Source organism: Peromyscus maniculatus, chromosome 23 (genome assembly GCF_049852395.1).
Source record: "Peromyscus maniculatus bairdii isolate BWxNUB_F1_BW_parent chromosome 23, HU_Pman_BW_mat_3.1, whole genome shotgun sequence".
NCBI lineage: Eukaryota > Metazoa > Chordata > Mammalia > Rodentia > Cricetidae > Peromyscus > Peromyscus maniculatus.
This window is the reverse complement of record NC_134874.1, coordinates 21151344-21172599: the sequence shown is the minus strand read 5'-3', so window position 1 is coordinate 21172599 and position 21256 is coordinate 21151344. Positions and strand designations below refer to the sequence as shown.

The 21256-nt window shown below is 44.2% G+C and overlaps 1 protein-coding gene across 2 annotated transcripts; it reads left to right on the top strand.

Moving 5' to 3' along the window:
• The first annotated feature begins 933 nt into the window (after window positions 1-933).
• On the top strand, window positions 934-20386 carry LOC102914270 (uncharacterized). 2 transcript variants are annotated; one of them, XM_016002733.3, is made up of 4 exons: window positions 1057-1277; window positions 3807-3863; window positions 14682-14777; window positions 17122-20386. In XM_016002733.3, exons 3-4 carry the CDS (start codon window positions 14768-14770, stop codon window positions 19071-19073), a joined length of 1962 nt encoding a protein of 653 aa, XP_015858219.2. In that variant the 5' UTR covers window positions 1057-1277; window positions 3807-3863; window positions 14682-14767; the 3' UTR covers window positions 19074-20386. The 2 variants fall into 2 exon arrangements, with proteins under 2 accessions (XP_006971430.2, XP_015858219.2); XM_006971368.4 differs by lacking the exon at window positions 3807-3863 and having other exon boundaries at window positions 934-1277.
• Window positions 20387-21256: the final 870 nt, after the last annotated feature.

The following is a 21256-nucleotide window of genomic DNA, read 5'->3' as shown; positions in this document are numbered from 1 at the left end:
CAAGCCTGTGGGGCATTTTCTCAATTAGTGATTGATGGGAGAGGGCCCAGCCCATTGTGGGTGATAGTCCTGGATTCTTAGAAGAAACCAGGCTGAGCAAGCCAGTAAGCAGCACCCCTCCACAGCCTCTGCACCAGCTCCTGCCTCCGGGTTCCTGTCCTGTTTGAGTTCCTGTCCTGACTCCTTTCCATGATGAACAGTGATGTGGAAGTCTAAGCAAAATACACCCTTTCCTCCCAAGTTGCTTTGGTTATGTTTATCACAGCAATAATAAATAACCCTAACACACACACACAATAGTCAAACTGGTAAGATCCAAAGATAAACTGAAAATTAAGAAAGAAGCAAAATCAATACATATATAGAAAAGTATAATCTCAGTTACAGAAATGTGTAATCAAAAATAGAAATTAAAAAATGAAGCCGGGTGTGGTGGCATATGCCTTAAGTCCCAGCACTCTGGGGAGGCTGAGGCAGGCTCTGAGTTCGAGACCAGCCTAGTCTACATCCAGTGATACACAGAGGAATCCTGTTTTGAAAAACAAACAAGCAAACAACAAAAAAGTTACATTTTTAAATTCAGAAAAAAGAATGTCAATATAAGATTCTGTATTTAAAAAAAAAGGTTCTGTATTCATCTGAGTATCCTTTCCAGAACAAAGTGGAAATTATGTTGACATGCCAGTTGCTTATCACAAGGCCAGAAGTGAAATTTACAATTTGCAAATATTTAATAGGGACTTGAAGCAACTATAAGGGAATGCAAAATATACAGAAGTTTGGTCAAAACACATTGTACGAAATTCTCAGGGAATTGCCCAAAATATTTAAAAATAAAATAAATCTTTAAAATACAAATCTGTGCAGCAAAGACCTGTCATTTTGTCCTTACTCAGCCTGGAAGTGGTAACTTGCACTGTCTATCTGGGATGCAGGCAGCCCGGAAGTGTTCTCCATGCAGGGCTGCTAGGCTGAGAACTGCCCCTGAGATGGGCTTCAGCCTTGGGCGGGCTTTGTGGTGGGGCGCCGCCAAGGTGGGATCTGTTTCCAGTCTGCACTTCCGGTTTCGCTGTGTCCGGTCAGCCTGTGACCTCATCACTTGGACATCACACGAGAACTCTTGGACACCTCGGAACCCCGACACTCCGGAACGTGTCTCCAGAACGGGAACCCAGAGACCCCGGAACGGGACGCTGAGGAGCCCCAGAGACCCGGGAACCCGGACTCCCCCGGAACGGGACACCGCGGGAACAATTTCGTTCCGGAATCCGGACATGGTGAGTCGGGGCCCGGCCTCCTTAGTAGCTGCAGCGGTTCGGGGTTAGCGGCGGGTCGCCGATCGATTCCTTCTGGGGCGGCTCTGTCGGCTCACAGCGGGGGCACAGGCTGGGCAGCCCGATGGCGGGATCTTGGGGACAACCCGACTCCCTGTGTGCGGGTCCTGACTGAGCTCTGGGCTGGGGTCCCCGAGCCCCCTTCTGAGCATCCTAATGTATGGGCAGCATCCATTCAGGACAGTCAATTCCTAAGACTTGCCCACGCCAGCTTCCCGTCTTCACATCAAACTGCTCCCCCGCGTAGATTTCAAACAGACTCCGTGCTTTTTATTTATTTTTCTTGACGCCCCGTGCACATCAGGTGGCAAATTTGAAAGGACTTGTTTTGTGTTCGTGAACGTTGCGCCGGAGCTGAAAGCACAGGCTAGTTAAGAGTCCTGGTAAAACTTTTCGTGTCACACTTCCCTCCTCGTACAGACACTTTATCATGGTATCTTTCAGAGGTGGTGTGTCATCGTTTCATCCTCCAAATGTACTTTTTTAAAAAAAAAAAAACTGCATTTCAATGCTTCCTGGCATTAAGTGCTGATACTAGGTGCTCCCAGCTGCCCCGTCTCAGGATAGGAGTTGTATAATAAAGGGGGAGTCCCTGGATTCTGTTCCAGGGTGGGTCTGTGAGCACGCGGCCTTTAAGAGGAGCGGCTAGATGCCAAGGGGGGTGTGTGTGTGGGAAACCTTTGGTATATTGTATGTGAAGACACTGCATTTTGTTTACATATTGGCTACTGTACTATAACTGTGTCCTCATCCTGGTATACTTACTCTGTATTGTGACTTTTGGGTCATACAGTAAGACAATTTTAATTTTTTTATTTTTGAAGAGCTTTCAAATTAAAAAAAATATCTGATAGTCAATTCGTCATCTCCAAAAGTTTCTGAGGATTACATTTACTCCCCCCCCCCCCGTGTTTATGTCCCCCCCCCTTTTTCTTTCTAGTGACAGACTTCACTTCTTGTAGTTCAGGCTGGCCTGGAAATTTCCTTATTTTTGCTGATGTCTCCTGAGGGCTGGGTTATCTTTTTGGTGACAGCCCTTCTAAAAGCTATGCTCAGCCCTGTGTTAAATTGCTGGGTTTTTTGTTTGTTTGTTTGTTTGTTTGTTTTTTGTTTTGTTTTGTTTTGTTTTGTTTTGTTTTGAGACAGGGTTTCTCTGTGTAGTTTTGCGCCTTTCCTGGAACTCGCTTTGTAGACCAGGCTTGCCTTGAACTCATCCTCGATCTTCCTGGCTCTGCCTCCTGAGCACTGGGATTAAAGGCGTGCACCACCACTGCCCGCTTAAGTTGCTGTTTTAAATAAATTAGAATCCATGCTTTATGCAGCTCCTGGAAGCATATACTAGAAACGATTTCTAGGACTGTACAGGGACCTGTTTGTTTGTTTTGTTAAACCCCTTTTCTACCTTATGACTACTCCATGGATGTGCTTACACATGTATTTGCAGTTACTCCCTGCCTGAGGTCTAGGGACATTTTCACCTCCTTTGTTCTCAAAGCTTGGAAGTTCATATATAGTCCCTTGAATGAAGCTTGGAAAATTTGGGTCACTCAGTGGTTTTTTGTTGTTGTTGTTGTTGTTTGTGTGTGTGTGTGTGTGTGTGTGTGTGTGTGTGTGTGTGTGTTTCTGTGTCTGACATCAGGGTAGTAGGCACCCATTGTAGACATATCACCCATGTTGTGAGTTTCAGAATTCTCTTCTTTGCAAAATTATATACTGCCTTCTCTGGGCCCGTTTGTAGACTAGGTCCCTGTTGTGTTTTGCGACTACTTCAGAAAAACTGTAATGTTGAACATCCTCACATCTGAGAATGAGGCTAGTACCCATTCAAGTGCCTACTTGAGTAAACTCCACGAAGTTTAAGAATGCCCTATTCCAACGAAAACCCAAAAGATCCGAAATTTCCTCTTTTTGTAGTATTTATCTTGACTTACTGATCCCTTGCTCAATTCGATTGCCACGTGTTCTTTGAAATGATTGGTCACATTTGCATATACTTGTATATGCCTGTATTTCTAGTAGTTGGGATGCTGCATGAGGGATTGAGTTCAGGGCCAGCTTGGGCTGCACAGGGAGTACCAGGCCACCTCACTTACATTGCAAGACCCTGTTTCAACAAATACACCAGCCAATTATCTGTGCACAGTGTGAAGGTTGATTCTGTTACTCTGAGTTCTGTTTTGGGTACCCTTTGCATGGCAGGTCTTTCATCCTGAGCATGAAGAGACTGAAGAGAAAAGCAGTTTTACTCTTTACCTATGTTTTCTTTTTTCATTAAACTTAACTTCTCATGCTATAGATATTCAGGAATTGTCAGCTGTTATGAAGTGAAAAGTGCCCATGTGTGTGATGTTTAGCCTTGGTTGTCAGTTTAACTGGATCTAGAATCAATTAAGATTGATAATTGTGAGGGATTTTCTTGGTTAGGTTGTCTGAGGTGGGAAGACTCATGTGGGTGTTACCTTCCATTGGCAGCTCAATTAAAAGGAAGTCCTAGAAGAGAACTTTGCCTTTGCTCTTACAGTCTTGCTGGTAAGTTCATCTATCCTGTTGCTGCTTTTGTTGTTGTTACTGCTGCTGCTGCTACATTCTTTTGCTGATACTTTTTGGACGTCTGACATGGACTGAAGTTCAGTGGATCTCCAGGGACCCTCTAGGCTTTCAGCCTGAGGTTAGGACTACAGAGGTATCCAGCCTTGCGAACTGGTCAGTCGTTCCTGTGTGAAGACAACCATTGTCACACTAACCCAGATTGTATTGCATGTGCTGGCTAGTTTTATGTTAACTGACACACGATAGAGTTGTCAGAGAGGAGGGAACTTCATTTGAGAAAGTGCCTCCAGTAGAGCTGGCTGTAGCCAAGCCTGTGGAACATTTTCTTAATTAGTGATTGATACGGAAGAGTCCAGGCCATTGTGAGTGGGGCCACCCCTGGCCTGGTGGGTCCCCAGAGTACTATAAGAAGGCAGGCTGGGGCCGGGCGGTGGTGGCGCACGCCTTTAATCCCAGCACTCGGGAGGCAGAGGCAGGCGGATCTTTGTGAGTTCGAGGCCAGCCTGGGCTACCAAGTGAGTTCCAGGAAAGGCGCAAAGCTACACAGAGAAACCCAGTCTCGAAAAACCAAAAAAGAAAAGAAGGCAGGCTGAGCGAGCTACTAGAAGCAAGCCAGTAAGCAGCACCCCTCTGTGGCCTCTGCATCAGCTCCTGCCTCCAGGATCCTGCCCTATTTGAGCTCCTGTCCTGACTTCCTTTGATGATGACCAGTGATGTGGAAGTGTAAGCCAAATAAACCCTTTCCTCCCCAACTTGCTTTTGGTCATGGTGTTTCATCATAGCAATACTAATTAGCATAACTAATACATTTTATAAGCCAATCTAATAAATTCCCTATTTTAAAATATATATTTAACATATATGTTAATGTTAACATATAACGTTATATATAATGTATACATATCACATACACGTGTGTGTGTGTGTGTGTGTGTGTGTGTGTGTGTGTGAGAGAGAGAGAGAGAGAGTCGGAGGGAGGGAGGGAGGGAGGGAGAGAGAGAGAGAGAGAGAGAGAGAGAGAGAGAGAGAGAGAGAGAGAGAGAGACTCTGTGTAGTGCAGCTCTGGCTATCCTGGAATTCTGTTTAGATCAAGTTAACCTGAAACTCACAGATAACCATCTGCCTCTGCCTCCCTAGTGCTGGGATTAGAGTCATGCACCCCAATGCCTGTCGATTTTTTTTTGTTCTTGTTTTTTTAAATTAATATTTGCAATTAATATAATTAACATTGTATTATTTGTTAATTACTTGTGTGCAGTGCGAAGTTGAGATTCTGTTACTCTGAGTTCTATTTTGGGTACCCTTTCCATGGCAGGCCTTTTATTCTAAGTAGGAAGAGACTGAAGAGAAATGTATTTTACTCCTTACCATTTTTTTCTTGTGTATTTGCAAATGCTGTCATTAGACACAAACTGCTGGAATATCTTAGTTACTCCAGTACCTCTTGTGTACCCCCTGCTCTCTCTCTCAAATTCATAGCCTTTTCTTTAATTGTTACACACACACACACACACACACACACACACACACACACACACACACACAACCTAAGTCTATATAATGTTACTTGTATGTATATAATTTCAGGGCTGATCACTTGGTATTGAATAATCACTTGGAGGTTCTTCCTAGGGGAAGACTGTTTCTGCAGTTCTCAGCAATCTTTCCTGGCCCTTGTCTAGGCTTGGGGCCCATGAGATTTTGCCTTTCCACATTAGCATGTCTGTCGGTGTGGTCCTTGTTCAGGTCGTGTTTGGGACCCGTGTTGTTGAAGCTTCCTGGGCGTAGCTTCCCTGACATTTCTAGGAGACACAATCTGACACCGGACAGCCAGCCCCTCTGGGACTTACCCCTCCGCCCCTGTGGGTGTTCCCTGAGCTTCAGGTGTAGGAGTTGTATTGTGGGTGTATCGATTGTAGCTGATATGGTTAGTTGTTTTCTGCATTTTGATCGGTTGGGTGCTTTTCTCTAATGGTCTCCATCTGTCGCAAAGAGAATTTTCTTTGATGAGGGGTGAGAACTACGTTTATCTGTGAGTGTAGGAGTGAGTATTTAGAACGGGGTTGGAAACTATGCTGACCTAGTTAAGTGACAGCTGTAGGCTCTCCTCCAAGACACATGATCTCACTGACTCTGGGGAGCTGGCTAGGTTTCCAGTACCAGGCATGATTTCCTTCTTGGTTAGTAAACATTAAATCCAGTAAAGAGAGTTGTTAGTTACTTCCAATTCTTGCATGTGTTATGCTATCCTGGTCGTTGGTATCGTTCATAGGCTTCATAGCTGGGTAGTTCTCTTCTTTGGAAACTTGCATGGCCTTTTCTGGTACCATAAAAGCTAGTCCTCAGGGAGGGATCTTTCGGATCTGATCCTCTGGGTGCTGTATCTGAAGTATCAAAAGCTATTGGGTCGAGGCCAGCCTGGGCTACCAAGTGAGTTCCAGGAAAGGCGCAAAGCTACACAGAGAAATCCTGTCTCGAAAAACCAAAAAAAAAAAAAAAAAAAAAAATGACGCCGGGCGGTGGTGGCGCACGCCTTTAATCCCAGCACTTGGGAGGCAGAGCCAGGCGGATCTCTGTGAGTTCGAGGCCAGCCTGGGCTACCAAGTGAGCTCCAGGAAAGGCGCAAAGCTACACAGAGAAACCCTGTCTCGAAAAACCAAAAAAAAAAAAAAAGCTATTGGGGTTCACCCAGAGTTCCAGAAGAGACGCTACCAGTGGTGGATTAATCTGAGGGATTCTCTAAGAAATCTACATACACGAAACTCTTTAGTCCATATACGTTATTCTTCTGAGTCAGTTCTCTCTCTACACGGCTTCTTTTCTGCTCTCATAAATTGCTCCTTTCTTGTCGGATACTCTCTGTCTCTTTCTGCTGTTCCCTCTGAGTGCTATCTTAATTCCTTTATATAATTTTGCCTCATCTTGGTCTTTCTCATCTTGTTCTTACCCATCTAGTTCTTCCCCATCTGGCTCTTCCTCATCTTCCATCCTGTTCCTCTAGTCTTCTCTTCTAGCCCCGCAATCTAGTTCTCCTCTAATCCAGTTCTCTTCCAATCTAGTTCTTCCCCATCTCAGTTCAGTCCCCTCCAGTTCTTACCCATCTAGTTCTTCCATTTCCTTTGTTCTTCTCCAACCCATCTCTGAAAATAAAACTGCCTCTTATCCCTTTGGCCCTTATCTCTCCAAGCTATCGCTGCTCCCTCTGTTTTTTGGGCTGGGGGAAGTGTGCTCGGTTGCTAGGCAACTTAGGTAGGCAACTTCTGTCACAGGTAGATGTACCTGTAAGTAGCAACCCTTGAGTTCTGAGTAAAATTGTTAAGGGTGGATCTAAAACTAGAGATAAGACTTTGGAAAGGAGAAAGTTAAGCTTAATTAGCACATCCGCCAGGCCTTCTCAAACAGATAGTCTGGATGCTTAAGTCTGTTCTTAGAGAGTCTGTGAGGTATCTCAGATAAGATACTTTCCTCCATCCGGATTGGTCCTGGCCAGATGCTGCTAATGACGATAATTACAGAAAGGCCCGAAATTAGGGATTTTTGTCTGCGTCTGTTGTTAGCACAATTGAAGAAAGTTATACAATACTTTAATTGTATAGGGGACATTGTGCCCAATGAATGATGGAAAAGCTACAACAGCACACGAGAAATTCATAGCAGGAAACGGCTAATAATCAAAAGCCAGTATCACCAAGACTCCTTGAGCCTTGGCCTCATCCTCTGGAAGAGTGCTTAACTCCTCCAGGTCTAGCTTTGTCATAATCGGCTGAATTCCGACTTCATCTATTTTTTATGGCTGGCAGCACTAAAGTACACAGTGTCTTCAGCAGTAGGGAACCAAGGGCATCGGTATTAGCCTATCATGTTTGGGGAGTCTCCTGTACCCCCCTGTGAATATATACTCTCTTTTCAATATTCATTCCATTGGTTCTGTTCTTCTAGGGAACCCTAACTAATACAATGTGTTAAGGTTGTATTAAGTTGACAGTTGGTCATTGGTCCTTCTGGTGTTTCTATTGTCCTGGTTTATTTTCTAAAAACAACGTCTCATGAGCAGGTTCAGAATCAGGGAACCCACTAAACTAATGTGATTTGCATTGGTCAGCAAATTGATAGTTGAAGTTGTAACAGTAGAGACTCACCTGATCTTTTGGTACCCATAGTCTGCAGATGCTCCAATAGCTCGAGTATAATGATAGCATTTGCAAGCAATCGACAGAATCCTCTAGCATACTTGATTTTAGATTTCTCACAATACTTGCTATAATAGAAATACTACAGAACTATTAGTTTTTCTGCACTGTTACAGAATAATCACAAGAAAAGTGTGTTCTTAGCTAGATGTTTTCCCACAGTACTTCCTGTCATCTTGTACTGGGTGAGTCTGCAGAGGTGAAACACAAAAAGCCGCCTATATTTTGATGGTGAGGACACTAGTGTGGTTATGATTGCCCATTGCTTCTCAAACTATCATCTTGTAAAGTAAGGACTTCTAAAAATTGTTCTCGGTAGTAGTGGGGGTTGAACCTTGGGCATCATGCTTCTGAGGCAGCTGCCCTTTCACTGAGCTACATCCCTGGCCCCAAAGTTACTCTGTGAAGTGGAAACAGTATCGAAGTGCAGACCTAACTCATGTTTTATTCATTTTTGCCATGTTGAGGTAGAGTTTTACTATTCTGTCCTGCCTGTTTAAGAACGTGCTTGGTAGCACAGGCTGGCCCCGATGTCACAGCCCTCTTATGTGACCCTGCTGAGTTCTGGCACCACAGGCACGTGCCATGGGCTATGCTTCTCATCTTTTGATGGAGTTTGAGCATCTTTTTACTTTTCATATCCTTAAAAACACAGAATGTGGGGGGCGGGGGTCCCGGGGACTTCTGATAGCTCCCCATCTGGTAACCCTGCCTCTGTTTTATCTTATGGATACCTGGGTAAGTTGTTAGTAAAGTCACCTCTTTTTAATGTGAGCACTTATTTTCCGTCGCTTTCTGATTCTTATCTGTGTTTTAAGTTTTGAAAGGGATACACTCGGAAGTCTTCATTTCCTTCTTTGATTTTTATTTATTTTTGTGTGCATGCACTGTGTACCCATACTCACATGTGTGGGCGCACATTTGTGTGCAGGGGTGGGTGTGCATGCACATATGAGTGCATGTGTGCATGTAGAGGCCAAATGCTGGCGTCAGGTGTCTTCCTCAGTCATTTTCCGTCTTACACATTAACACAGAACCTCTCCCTTGAGCCCAGCATGGAGTTGTAAGTTTCTCTGGTCCCCCATGCAGACAAATCTCTCCAACCCGTGGTCCTGTAGCCGCTTGTAAAATAATTACTCAGAGGCTTAATATTATTTATAAACTGTATCGTCAATGGCTTAAGTTTCTTGCTAGCTAGCTCTTATATCGTAAACTAACCCATTTCCATTAATCTTTGTTTCGCCACACGTTCCATGGCTTTACTGGTCTGCTGGCATGTTGCTCCTTGGGCAGCAGGCTAGCGTCTCCTCTGCCTTTCTTCTTCCTGTCTGTCTCTTGGATTTCCTGCCTGGCTATAACCTGACTCGCCATAGGCCACAGCAGCTTCTTTATTAACCGGTCATAGCAACACATATTCACAGCGCACAGAAAGATATCCCACAGCACCAGCATGTGCTGGTTTGTCGACTTTAGCTAGCCACCTTGCTCTAAAGATTCCCTGTTTATCTCCCGAGACTTGGGATTCCAAGGGGGTTGTCTTTTTTAAAAATATTATTTAATTAACATTTTTTCATTTATTTTATGAACCGACCACAGTTTCCCCTTCCTCCTCTCCTCCCATTCCCTCCCCTACCTCCCATCTACCCACTTCCCCATCCACTCCTCCTCCATCTCCATTCAGAAAGGGGCAGGCCTCCCATGGGCTTGAACAAAGCATGGCACATCAAGTTGAGGCAGGACCAAGCCCCTCCCCCTACATAAAGGCTGGGCAAGGTAATCCAGCATGGAGAACAGGTTTCCAAAAGCCAACTAAGTGCCAGGGACAGGTCCTGATCTCACTGATAAGAGCCTTACAAAGAGACCAAGCTGCTGTGGGATGTTCTGTATGTGCTGTGGGAGCCTGTTCTCGGGTTCCTCGTGGCTTTACCCAGCAGGTCCACATAGAGGATGATTAGGACCACGGGCCTCAGTGCAGGTGTCTGAGATGGTCTGCACTTGGCTGTGCTGTGGGATGATCTGTATGGCAAATGTGTTGCTCTGATTGGTCAATAAATAAAACCTGATTGGCCCGTGGCTAGGCAGGAAGTATAGGCGGGACTAACAGAGAGGAGAAATAAAAGAACAGGAAGGCAGAAGGAGTCACTGCCTGGAGTGGCCGCAAGGAAGATGTAAAGTACCGGTAAGCCACGAGCCGCGTAGCAAGGTATAGATTTATAGAAATTGACTAATTTAAGATATAAGAACAGTTAGCAAGAAACCTGCCACGGCCATACAGTTTGTAAGCAAAATAAGTCTCTGTGTTTACTTGGTTGGGTCTGAGTGGCTGTGGGACTGGCGGGTGAGAGAGATTTGTCCTGACTGTGGGCCAGGCAGGAAAACTCTAGCTACACCAAGCTACATAACTGTCACAAACATGCAGAGGGCCTAAGTCGGTCCCATGCAGCTTCCCAAATTGTTGGTCCAGAGTCCATGTGCTCCCATGAGCTCAGATCATTGTCGCTGTGGGTTCCCCTGTCATGACCTTGACCTCCATGTCACATACAATCCCTCCTCCCTCTCTTCAACTGGACTCCCGGATCTCGGTCCAGTGCTTGGCTGTGGGTCTCTGCATCTGCTTCCATCAGTTACTGGGTAAAGGCTCTCCGATGACAATTAGAGTCTTCACCAATCTGATTACAGGAGAAGGTCAGATCAGGCACCCTCTCCACTATTGCTGGGCATCCTTGTGGATTCCTGGGAATTTCCCTGGCACCAAGTTTCTTCCTAACCCTAAAATAGCCTCAAGGGGACTGTCTTAGTCAGGGTTTCTTTCTTTTCTTTTTTTTTTTCTTTTCTTTTCTTTTTTTTTTTTTTAATGCAGGGTTTCTCTGTGTAGTTTTGATGCCTGTCCTGAATCTCACTCTGTAGACCAGGCTGGCCTCGAACTCTCAGAGATCCACCTGGCTCTGCCTCCCGAGTGCTGGAATTAAAGGCATGGGCCCACCGCCATCCAGCTTAGTCAGGGTTTCTATTGCTGTGAAGAGACACCATGACCACATCAACTCTTATAAAAGAAAAACATTTCATTGGGGTGGCTTACATTTTCAGAGGTTTAGTCCATCATCATGGTATGATATAGCGGCCTGCGGGCAGACATGGTGCTGGAGACGGAGCTGAGAGTCCTGCGTCTTGCGACAGCGACCCACTTTCTCTAACAAGGCCACACCTCCTCCAACAAGGCCACACCTACTCCAATAAAGCCACACCCACTCCCACAAGGCCAAACTTCCTATTCGTGCCCTTTGGAGGCCATTTTCTTTCAAACCATCACAGGCCTTAGGTCCACCTAGAGTTTCCACGCGTGCCCCGTAGCAAGTGTTTACCCACTGAGCCGTGTCCTTTCCTTAAGTTCCCTACTTTAACTTGTATGAATTCTTGGCACGTAGTTTCTGCTCTTAAGGCCATTGCCAGCTCTGAACTGTAAATACGGCGCGTCATCATGGAGTTCTGTAGTTTCCGTGCCCTTGATGTGACCTAGGGATTTACATGTAAGTGCATTCTGTTTATGCGGCCTCTCAACACTATGGTAGAAAAGAAAATTGCTCCATAACAAGGACTTACGGTGACATCTGTGTACTAAAAATGGGCTTTCATTGCTCCGCTTTTTGCGCTTTCCCAGGGTAAAGGTTTTCTCATTAGGTGTAACGCGTCAGCTATGTTATGCTTGGGTAACCAGTAGCCTCACCTTCAGGTGAGCGTAAACACTGAAGGTGTGCCCCCAATAGCTGTGCGGCTGCCACTGGTCGCTGTGGGTGGCAGGAAGAAGAGATGGCTTTTAAAGCTACTAAGACACGATCCAAATGATTTCTTCTGGCATCTCTTGGGCCTTCTCCAAGTTTCTCTGGGGTGGTTGTGGGGTATGGGAACTTCTCTCAAGAAAGAATACTGAAAATGAGTGAGCAGCATTTGCCGGATACTCAAGATTTGTTCACTGCCGTCTCGATCCACGGCTCTTGACGGAGACAGTCCCGGGGTGTGTGTATTCATCCCTTTTTACTACAGTCTGGAACTTCCGTCACTTCTCTGCCAAATCCACTAAAGGTAGCCAGCGTCCAGCTGGTGAACTTACTTTTCAGCTGGTTGACTTCTGTGTATTTGCTTTTCTATATAAACTTTAGAGTCTTTTGTCCCAAAGTTTAAAGTTTTTAAAATTACCTTTCATTTGTATCTGCTTGTGTGTGTGCTCACATGTGTGTGTGCGTTGGTATGTACACATGGGGTTTTGTGTGTGTGTGTGTGTGTGTGTGTGTGTGTGTGTGTGTGTGTGTGCTTCAGCCTGCTTGTGGAGGTTGGAGGACCACTTGTGGGAGTTAGTTCTCTCTTCCTTGTGGGTCCAGAGGATGGAACTCAAATAGTTTTGTTGTTGTTGTTGTTGTTGTTTTGTTTTGTTTTTTTCGAGACAGGGTTTCTCTGTGTAGCTTTGCGCCTTTCCTGGATCTCGCTCATTAGACCAGGCTGGCCTCGAACTCACAGAGATCCTCCTGGCTCTGCCTCCCGAGTGCTGGGATTAAAGACATGCGCCACCACCGCCCGGTGGAACTCAAATTGTTAAGCATGGCCAAAAGTGCCTTTACCCTCTGTAGGGAGCACTAACCACTGAGCTTTTTCTCCGGCTCTAACAGTATCGCTTGCTAATCAGAACACAGTGCTCTGGTTAGGTGGTTGTGGTTTTGGTTTTGTCAATGTGGCACAAACTAGGGTCATCAGAGAAGAAGGAACCTCAGTTAAGAAAATGCCACCATCAGATTGGCCCGTAGGCAAGCATGTGGGCCATTTTCTTGATTGATGATTGATGTGGAAGGGCCCAGTCCCCTGGGGTAGATGCTGTCCCTGTATGCTTTCATGTCACGTGTGTTGTACTGTCCCTTCTCTCTTAAGGCCCCACCCCTTTCAGTGGCCCCTGTCTAGCTTCCTGACCTCCACAAACACCCCAGGCGAAGTGTACAGATGTAAAAATTCAAAGCTAGGTTAGTAAACTAGAGAGAACGTGTGGCATTTATCTTTCTGGACCTCAGTATCATTTGTCTCCATTTCATCTATCTCTGTGCACATTTCATTTTTCTTTACAGCTGAATAAATACCACTGTGTATATGCATCCCATTTTCACTGTCCACTCTTGAGTTGATGGACATCTAGGCTGATTGCATTTTCTAGCCATTAGGCTAGAGAGCCATGGCCATAGATGAGCAAGCATCTCCGTAGTAGAATATGGCGCCCTCTGGGTTTATGCTGGGACATGTGGTGGTCTATTTGTGGCTGTTTGAGAAACCTCCACCCTGACTTCCATAGTGGCTGTACCGGTTGACACTCCCACCGACAGTGACAAGGTCCTTTCTCCACGTGCTCATTATCATTTGTTTTCTTGATGATACCCACTCTGTGGTGAGATGGAGTCTCGAAGTATTAAATTTGCATCTCCTTCATGGCTAAGGAACATTGAACCATTTTAAAAGTATTTATTGGCCATTTGGAGTTCTTTGGAGAACTCGGTTCAGTTCCTTAGCCCACCTTGCGATGAGGTTGTCTTCGTTCAGTTCAGTCCTTTGTGCTATCAACTTGTGTTTCAGGAACAGTTGACATTCGAGGATGTGTCCATTGATTTCTCCCCAGAGGAGCGGGAATGCCTAGACCCCGCCCGCTCACTGGAATTTGTATAGGGATGTGATGTTGGAGAATTACAGGAACCTTGTCTCCCTGGGTGAGGATCTCTCCCCTACAGAATTCTTAACTCCTTCTCAACATCTGATTTCCCTTCTCTTGTAGGCTTGTCTCGGGGGCTTCTGGTTTGATGAAGGCAGTTGACATTCCTACGCATAAGAGAAATACTTAGGGGCTTGATGGTCTAGAGAAAATCATTTTAATTGTATTTATGTTGAAATCACCTTTCTTGAGGGAGTGTTTTGGCTTCACTCTAGATCAATGGTTCTCAACCTGTGGGTCTTGACCCCCAACAGGGGTTGCAGATCAGATACCCTGCATAGCAGACATTTGCATTCCAATTAATAAAATTACAGTTATGAAGTAGCAACAAAAATAGTTTTATCTTTGGGGGGGGGCTCACCACAGCATGAGGAACTGTATTTAAAGGGTTGAAGCATTAGGAAGGTTGAGAACCACTGCTGTAGCTTACTGGTAACGTCAGAAACTTGCTGGCATGAAGCATGGTGGCTGTATCTTAGAGTCCATTTGCTTTGAGTTGGTCACGTGTACAAGTGAAGTTTTGCATCTCCAAGTTGAAAATCCCTCACACATAATCTTTTTTTTTTTTTTTTTTTTTTTTTTTTTTTTTTTTTTTCTTCTTCTCTGTGTAGCCCTGGCTGTCCTGGAACTCACTCTGTAGACCAGGCTGGCCTTGAACTCGGAGATTTGCCTGCCTCTGCCTCCCAAGTGCTGGGATCAAAGGTGTGTACCTCCACCACCTGGCAGACATATTCTAATGTATACAACAGGGAATAATCAGAGAAATAATTTCCTCAAAACTTCTTTTATATCTCTTCTTTTCTCCCAGCAGGAAATGTTATATGAGACTCTTAACTGAACATGGTTCTCTATTTTGTAATTAAACAGGTCTTGCTGTGTGTAAACCTTACCTGATCTCATTGCCGGAGCAGAGAAAGGCGCCTTGGAATGTGAAGAGACAGGAGTCAGGAACCATGTACCCAGGTAGGCGGGAATGCCACAGGAAGAAGCCATGCTTTCAGATGTGGATTGGGAAGCCCTGTTTCAATGGAGATGATTTTTCAGGAGCCTCTGGAGCTGGACTTACAGATTGTTATGAGCTACCTGCCATGTGGGTGCTGGGAACTGAACCCGGGTCCTCTGGAAGAGCTACGCATGCTTGAAACTGTTGAACCATCTCTCCAGCCCCAGATGCATAACCTTTAAGTATATAAATAACAAATCAAAACAATGGTAACGTGAAACCTATCAACTGTTCCTATTTCTGTGGACTGGGACCATCAGCTAATACAGCATTGAACTATGTAGAGTCCATCAGAGTCATTCAAATAGATTTTTGTTTTATGTTCTCTGTAGGGTTTTATTTTTATCTTTTCTGTCAGAAACACTTGCTCTTATTTCTGCTTAGGACTCCTTGGGCTTGGGCTGGAGGGAAGTCTGGTTGAGAGAGAGTCCTACTTTTGCAGAGGACCCAAATTTGGTTTCCGATTTTCAGGTTGGGTGGCTCCCAACTTCCCATAATCCAGGGCTCCATTGCCCCCTTCTGGCCTTGGCAGGCACTACCCTCAATTTGCACATACCTGTACACAAGCACATGCATGCATTAAAAAAAAATCTTTAAAAAGAGATTCTGTGGTCTCCTCTTCTCTGGTTGGCTGTCTGAAGTAATAGCATCTTGTGGATAATGTAATGATTATTCAGGGTTGGGTGAAGTCTGCCCATCCTGACATACTGTCCAAAGAATACCTGTTATCTCCCGCACTGTGGAACAGGGAGGAACCTTCAGACACTTGAAAAATGTATTCATTTGTTCTTTTCTTTTCCTCTCCAAGAGAGCAGAATGATGTGGGAAGTTGTTTTTGTCTTGGGGTGTCGGGAGAGTGCTGTTTTCAGAAAAGAAGAGCTGTGATTAACGAGGAAAGTAACAGGCTTTTCAGTGTATACCTGTGGGGAAATGGAGAGTTTTTTCCGTTTGCTGTTCTGCTGTCTGGAGGACATGTCAGTTTGGCTTGGTATTGAGGTTAGATTCAGAAGTAATTCACCTTAGTGCAGTTCCTGAGGTGATCTGTTATTTTGATTTCTTGCAGGTGTTTCTTCTCATTATACCCTAGACTCTTCACAAGAGCAGGGAAAAAAAAACCCAGTTATTACAAAATATGATAGGGAGAAGATGCAGAAATTATGACCATGACAATTTGCATTAAAGTAAGATAGGAATGTAGCAAGCCTTCAAATATCAACCAAGCCTACTTGACACCAAAATTTTCACACTAGAGCCAAACCCTCCAAATGCCAAAAATGTGGCAAAGGCTTCGATAATAGTTCAACTCTTAATTGACACCAGAGAGTTCATATAGGAGAGAAGCGCTACAAATATCAGTGAATGTGAAGGCTGGAAAGCATTTTACAGTCCATCTGTGGCAACTGTGCACAACAGAAAACCCATTGCCAACTGAGATCAATGACCTACAGCATCTTAGAAAAAATCACTGTTAAGAAACTGTATGATTGATTAAACATCCACATCATGGTTGGAAACAGCGTTCCTCTTAAATGAAATTTGGGGAATTCTTAAAATGCACCTGTTCCATGCTTTAATTAAGAACCTGAGGGGCTGGAGAGATGGCTCAGAGGTTAAGAGCACTGACCACTCTTCCAGAGGTCCTGAGTTCAATTCCCAGCAACCACATGGTGGCTCACAACCATCTGTAATGAGATCTGGTGCCCTCTTCTGGCCTGCAGTCATTCATGCTGTATCCATAATAAATAAATAAATCTTAAAAAAAAAAAAAAAAAGAACCCAAACAATTGAAATGTAGCTGGACTGAACTTTGAACCAAATATTTCCTTAGAAAAGAGACTTAAGAATGCAGAACACATTTTAAAGTGTGATTGTCTTTTAGAAGGACTCATTATTTTGTCTCCGGCAAATTTGTTTTCTCTGCACCAAAATACACAGCTTTAATGAATGTAGTAATTTGTTGTTGTTGGTGGTTTGTTGTTTGTTTATTTTGAGACAAGGCTTCACTGTGTAGCCCAGGCTATCCTGGCACTTGGTATGGAGCCCATGCTCACTTTGAACTTACCATGATCTTTCTGTTTCACCCTCCTGCATGCTGAGCTTACAGGTGTGAGTTAACCACCCGTCAATTCTTTTCTATGTCCAAATCCAGATACAGATACTTAGAGACTCCAGTATATGTGTATTGAAAATAGGAAGAGCATTAATGAGGCTGAGAAATAGCATATTGGAGAGAAAATGTTGTTAGTGTAATGAAATTCATAGTTTTAGCCATGGTTAAAATTGTATGTCTTCTTTTCTCCCCAGAAAATCTCTGCGACTGTAATGACTCTGTAAAAGCCTTGGATCAACACACAAAACTTACCACCCATCAATGTGTGCATAGTGAAGAGAAGCCATACAAACAGGAAGAATGTGACGAAGCGTTGATTGATGATTCGGCTTCTGATGGGCGTCACAGGGTGCATGAAGGAGATTTGCCCTACAAATGTAAAGACTGCGGGAAAGCCTTTAAATACCGTTCAATCCTCCACCAACACCGCATAATCCATACTGCTGCAAGACCCTATAAATGCCAAGAGTGTGGGAAAACCTTCAAGAGAGGTAGAAACCTCACGCAACACCAGATGACTCATAAGAGAGAGAAACCCTACAAATGTCAAGAATGTGGCAAAGCCTTTCCTACACATGCTGTACTTACTCAGCACCAAATAGTTCACACCGGAGAGAAGCCCTACAAATGTAAAGACTGTGGGAAAGCCTTTAAATATAATTCATCCCTGACTCAGCATGAGGTCATTCATACCGAAGCAAAACCCTACACGTGTCAGGAATGTGGCAAAGCCTTCAAGAGAAGTCACTCCCTGAATCAGCATCAGCTCATTCATAAAGGAGAGAAACCACACAAGTGTCAAGAGTGTGGCAAGGCCTTCAGTAAACAGTCGTCTCTCACTCAGCACCAAGTAATTCACACCGGAGAGAAACCCTATAAATGTAAAGAGTGTGGGAGAGCCTTCAGATACCAGTCAACCCTGACGCGCCACCAAGTCGTCCACACTGGGGCAAAGCCCTACAAGTGTGAAGAGTGCGGCAAAGCCTTCAACAACAGCTCCACGCTTAGCCGGCACCAGATCATCCACACGGGAGAGAAGGCCTACAAGTGTCAGGAGTGCGGCAGAGCCTTTTACTGTTCCTCCTTCCTGATCCAGCATATGAAGGTCCATTTTGAAGAGCTGCCCTATAGATGCAAAGAGTGTGGCAAACCCTTCAGACTCTCCTCACAGCTGATTCGGCACCAGAGAATCCACACTGGAGAGGAGCCCTACCTATGTAAGGACTGTGGCAGAACCTTCAAATACCACTCGAACCTGACTCGACACCAAATACTTCACACGGGAGCAAAGCCTTACCAGTGTGAAGAGTGTGGCAAAGCCTTCAACAATAGCTCGACCCTTGCCCGACACCTCATCATCCACACGGGAGAGCGACCCTACACATGTCATGAGTGCGGCAGGGCCTTTTACTGTTCCTCGTATTTGATCCAGCATATGAAAGTCCATTTTGAAGAGATGCCTTATAGATGCAAAGAGTGTGGCAAACCCTTCAAGTGTTCTTCACAGCTGATTCGACACCAGAGAATCCATAGCGGAGAGAAACCCTTCGTATGTAAGGAATGTGGCAAAGCCTTCAACTGTACCTCATACCTTACTAAGCATCAGAGAACCCATTCCGGAGAGAAACCCTACGTATGTAAAGAGTGTGGCAAAGCCTTTAATTGTTCTTCCTATCTTTCGAAACATCAGAGAATTCATATTGGAGAAAGACTCTATAAATGTAAAGAATGCGGCAAAGCTTATTACTTTTCTTCACAGCTTAACCGGCATCAGAGAATCCATACCGGAGAGAAACCCTACATATGTAAAGAGTGCGGCAAGGCCTTCAACTGTTCTTCCTATCTTAACAAGCATCTGAGAATCCATATTGTAGAAAAACCCTACGTATGCAAAGAGTGTGACAAAGCTTTTAGCTGTCCTTCATACCTTAAAAAACACCAGAGAATTCACTCTGGAGAGAAGTTTTACAAGTGCAAAGAGTGTGACAAAGCCTATTACTTCTCCTCACAGCTTAACCAGCACCAGAGAATTCACGCCAGAGAGAAACCCTATCGGTGTAAAGAGTGTGGCAAAGCCTTCATTTCTTCTTCCAGCCTGAAGCGGCACCAGGAAACCCATACGCTGGTGAAACCCAGCAGTGTGTAGAGTCTGGCAAAGCCTCAATAGTCACATATTTGTCACCAGGTATTTCATAAAGGGGGGAAAACCCTAGACACGCAGTCCAAGACTTTAACAACTGCTGAAACTAGTTCACACCAAAAGGCGGTGTGCCATGAGGGAGACACTACCAAGTGTGAGGAGGTGGGGAAACCTTTCACAGGCGTGCAGTGGTTAGTCCATACTAAAAGGTCCACGGTGGAGAACAGCTTCCAGATATGCTAATGTGGCCCGGCCCTTGACCACAGCGCTTCCTTATTGGACAGTAACAAATTCATGTCGGAAAGAGCACTGTCCTGTGTAACCCTCAGAAGAGTCTAATACTATACTGTGAATCCCCTCATAAAATAACAAATTGAACAAAGCTTTCACTAATACCTCAAATCTTTTTTTTAAGACAGCCCATACCTCAATAAATCTTGATGTACATAAAGAATTAGCACAGAACAGAAATCTTAATGACTATGTAGTTTGTGGCAAAATTTTGATCTTCTGCTTATCATTAATGAAGTGGAAAGAGATACATCACAGGTGTCAAGAGTTATTTGAACTCATCTCCGAAAACGTGGAATTTGTTATACGTTCAAATATACTAAATAACTTCACTGTTAAAAACTGCACAAGGCTCGGCCTTGTGCCATTTTAGCAGAAGAATAAGGCTGCTTTCTGAGAAGTTTTGAACTGTTTTCTCCAGAGAGCATAAAGTGGATTTTGAAAAACTGTATATTCTGTATAAACTTTATTTTAGTACATACATGGAGTGGGTGGTTCTTGTTGTCTCTGATATGTATTGCTTGACATGTTAATTTGTTACAGAGAGTAGATCACCATATTGATCTACTCTTATGTACAGTAAGATCTTATTGATCTTACTGTTATGTCCATAACAGATCTTAGTAATATTTTGTTGAGGAATAGTGAATGACTGCTAATTCTTTTTTTATTTTATTAAATTTTCTATTCATTTTACATACCAACCACAGATCCCCCTCTCCTCCCTCCTCCTGTCCCTGATCCTTGTGCCCCAACCTATCTCTCCCACCTCCTCCAAGGCAAGGTCTCCCATGGGGAGTCAGCAGAGCCTGGCACATTCAGTTGAGGCAGGTCTAAGCCCCTCCTCCCTGCACCAGGGCTGCGAAAGGTGTATGACTGCTAATTCTTGTTCTCAGTGTCCTTATCCTTCAAATAGATGTATAGATTTGAAGATTTATTTGTATGTGATATTTTAATCCATCCTTTTTTCACTTACCCAGAAATTATGAGGGATGTGAAAGTATAATAAATTGTTCTAGCTTTCTGAATATTAAGTTTTTTATATTTTTTTTTTGTCATATGGTTTTTATCCACACATCACCCCTTAGTTATACAAAGAACACAGAAATGTTGGTATTCATTTATGTTGACTGCAACATACAACTAAGGAGTTGTTAGGAGTAAGACTACAGAAATACTGTATGTTCATGGATAATAATTAAGAACAAAAGGAAATTATAGAAAACAAAAATAATTTTAAGGGAGTTGGTCATTTATGGCAAGGTAGAAACCTTGTGTTTTGGGGAGTGGGTGGGTGAGAATAAAGTCCATTTTATCTAAATGGAGCTTATTTAAACACTTCATGGTTCTTTGTTTAGAATCGTTACTTCCTGCTTCTACTTCTCTTAGTCATAAAAGAATATGAATTGAAGTTTATGACTTTGTTTCTGTGACCATTTGTTGGTTGCAACTGTCTTCTGAGCCAACAACCAGAACTTCAGGAGTTCAGCTGTGCCTGTTTGCAAAGGATCACCGCAGCTGGGTTTGTTGACTGATCCCTCACAGGAGAAGGGTGCTCATGGGACCCTCATCTGACTTACAGCACTCCAGACCATCTGTTGTGTGCAGTTTTGCCCTAATTGCATGTGGCCTTGGGGAAGGCCTAGGGCTTATAGACCAGGGAAGAATGGAGGAGGAACTTCATCTATGTTGCTGTGGGAAAGCCATCGTAACTTCTGGGTAAAGACTTTTCTAGCACAGCCTTTTGGGTAGAGAGAAAAACCCATGCCATAAATAACCCCTTACCTATTCTCCGTAAGTAAGCCCAGTAAACTCTGGTTCTCCAGAGTGACCTTGGGTGGAACAGTACCTCATATTGTTGTTGGGACTTTATGGGACGAGATAGACGTTTACATCCT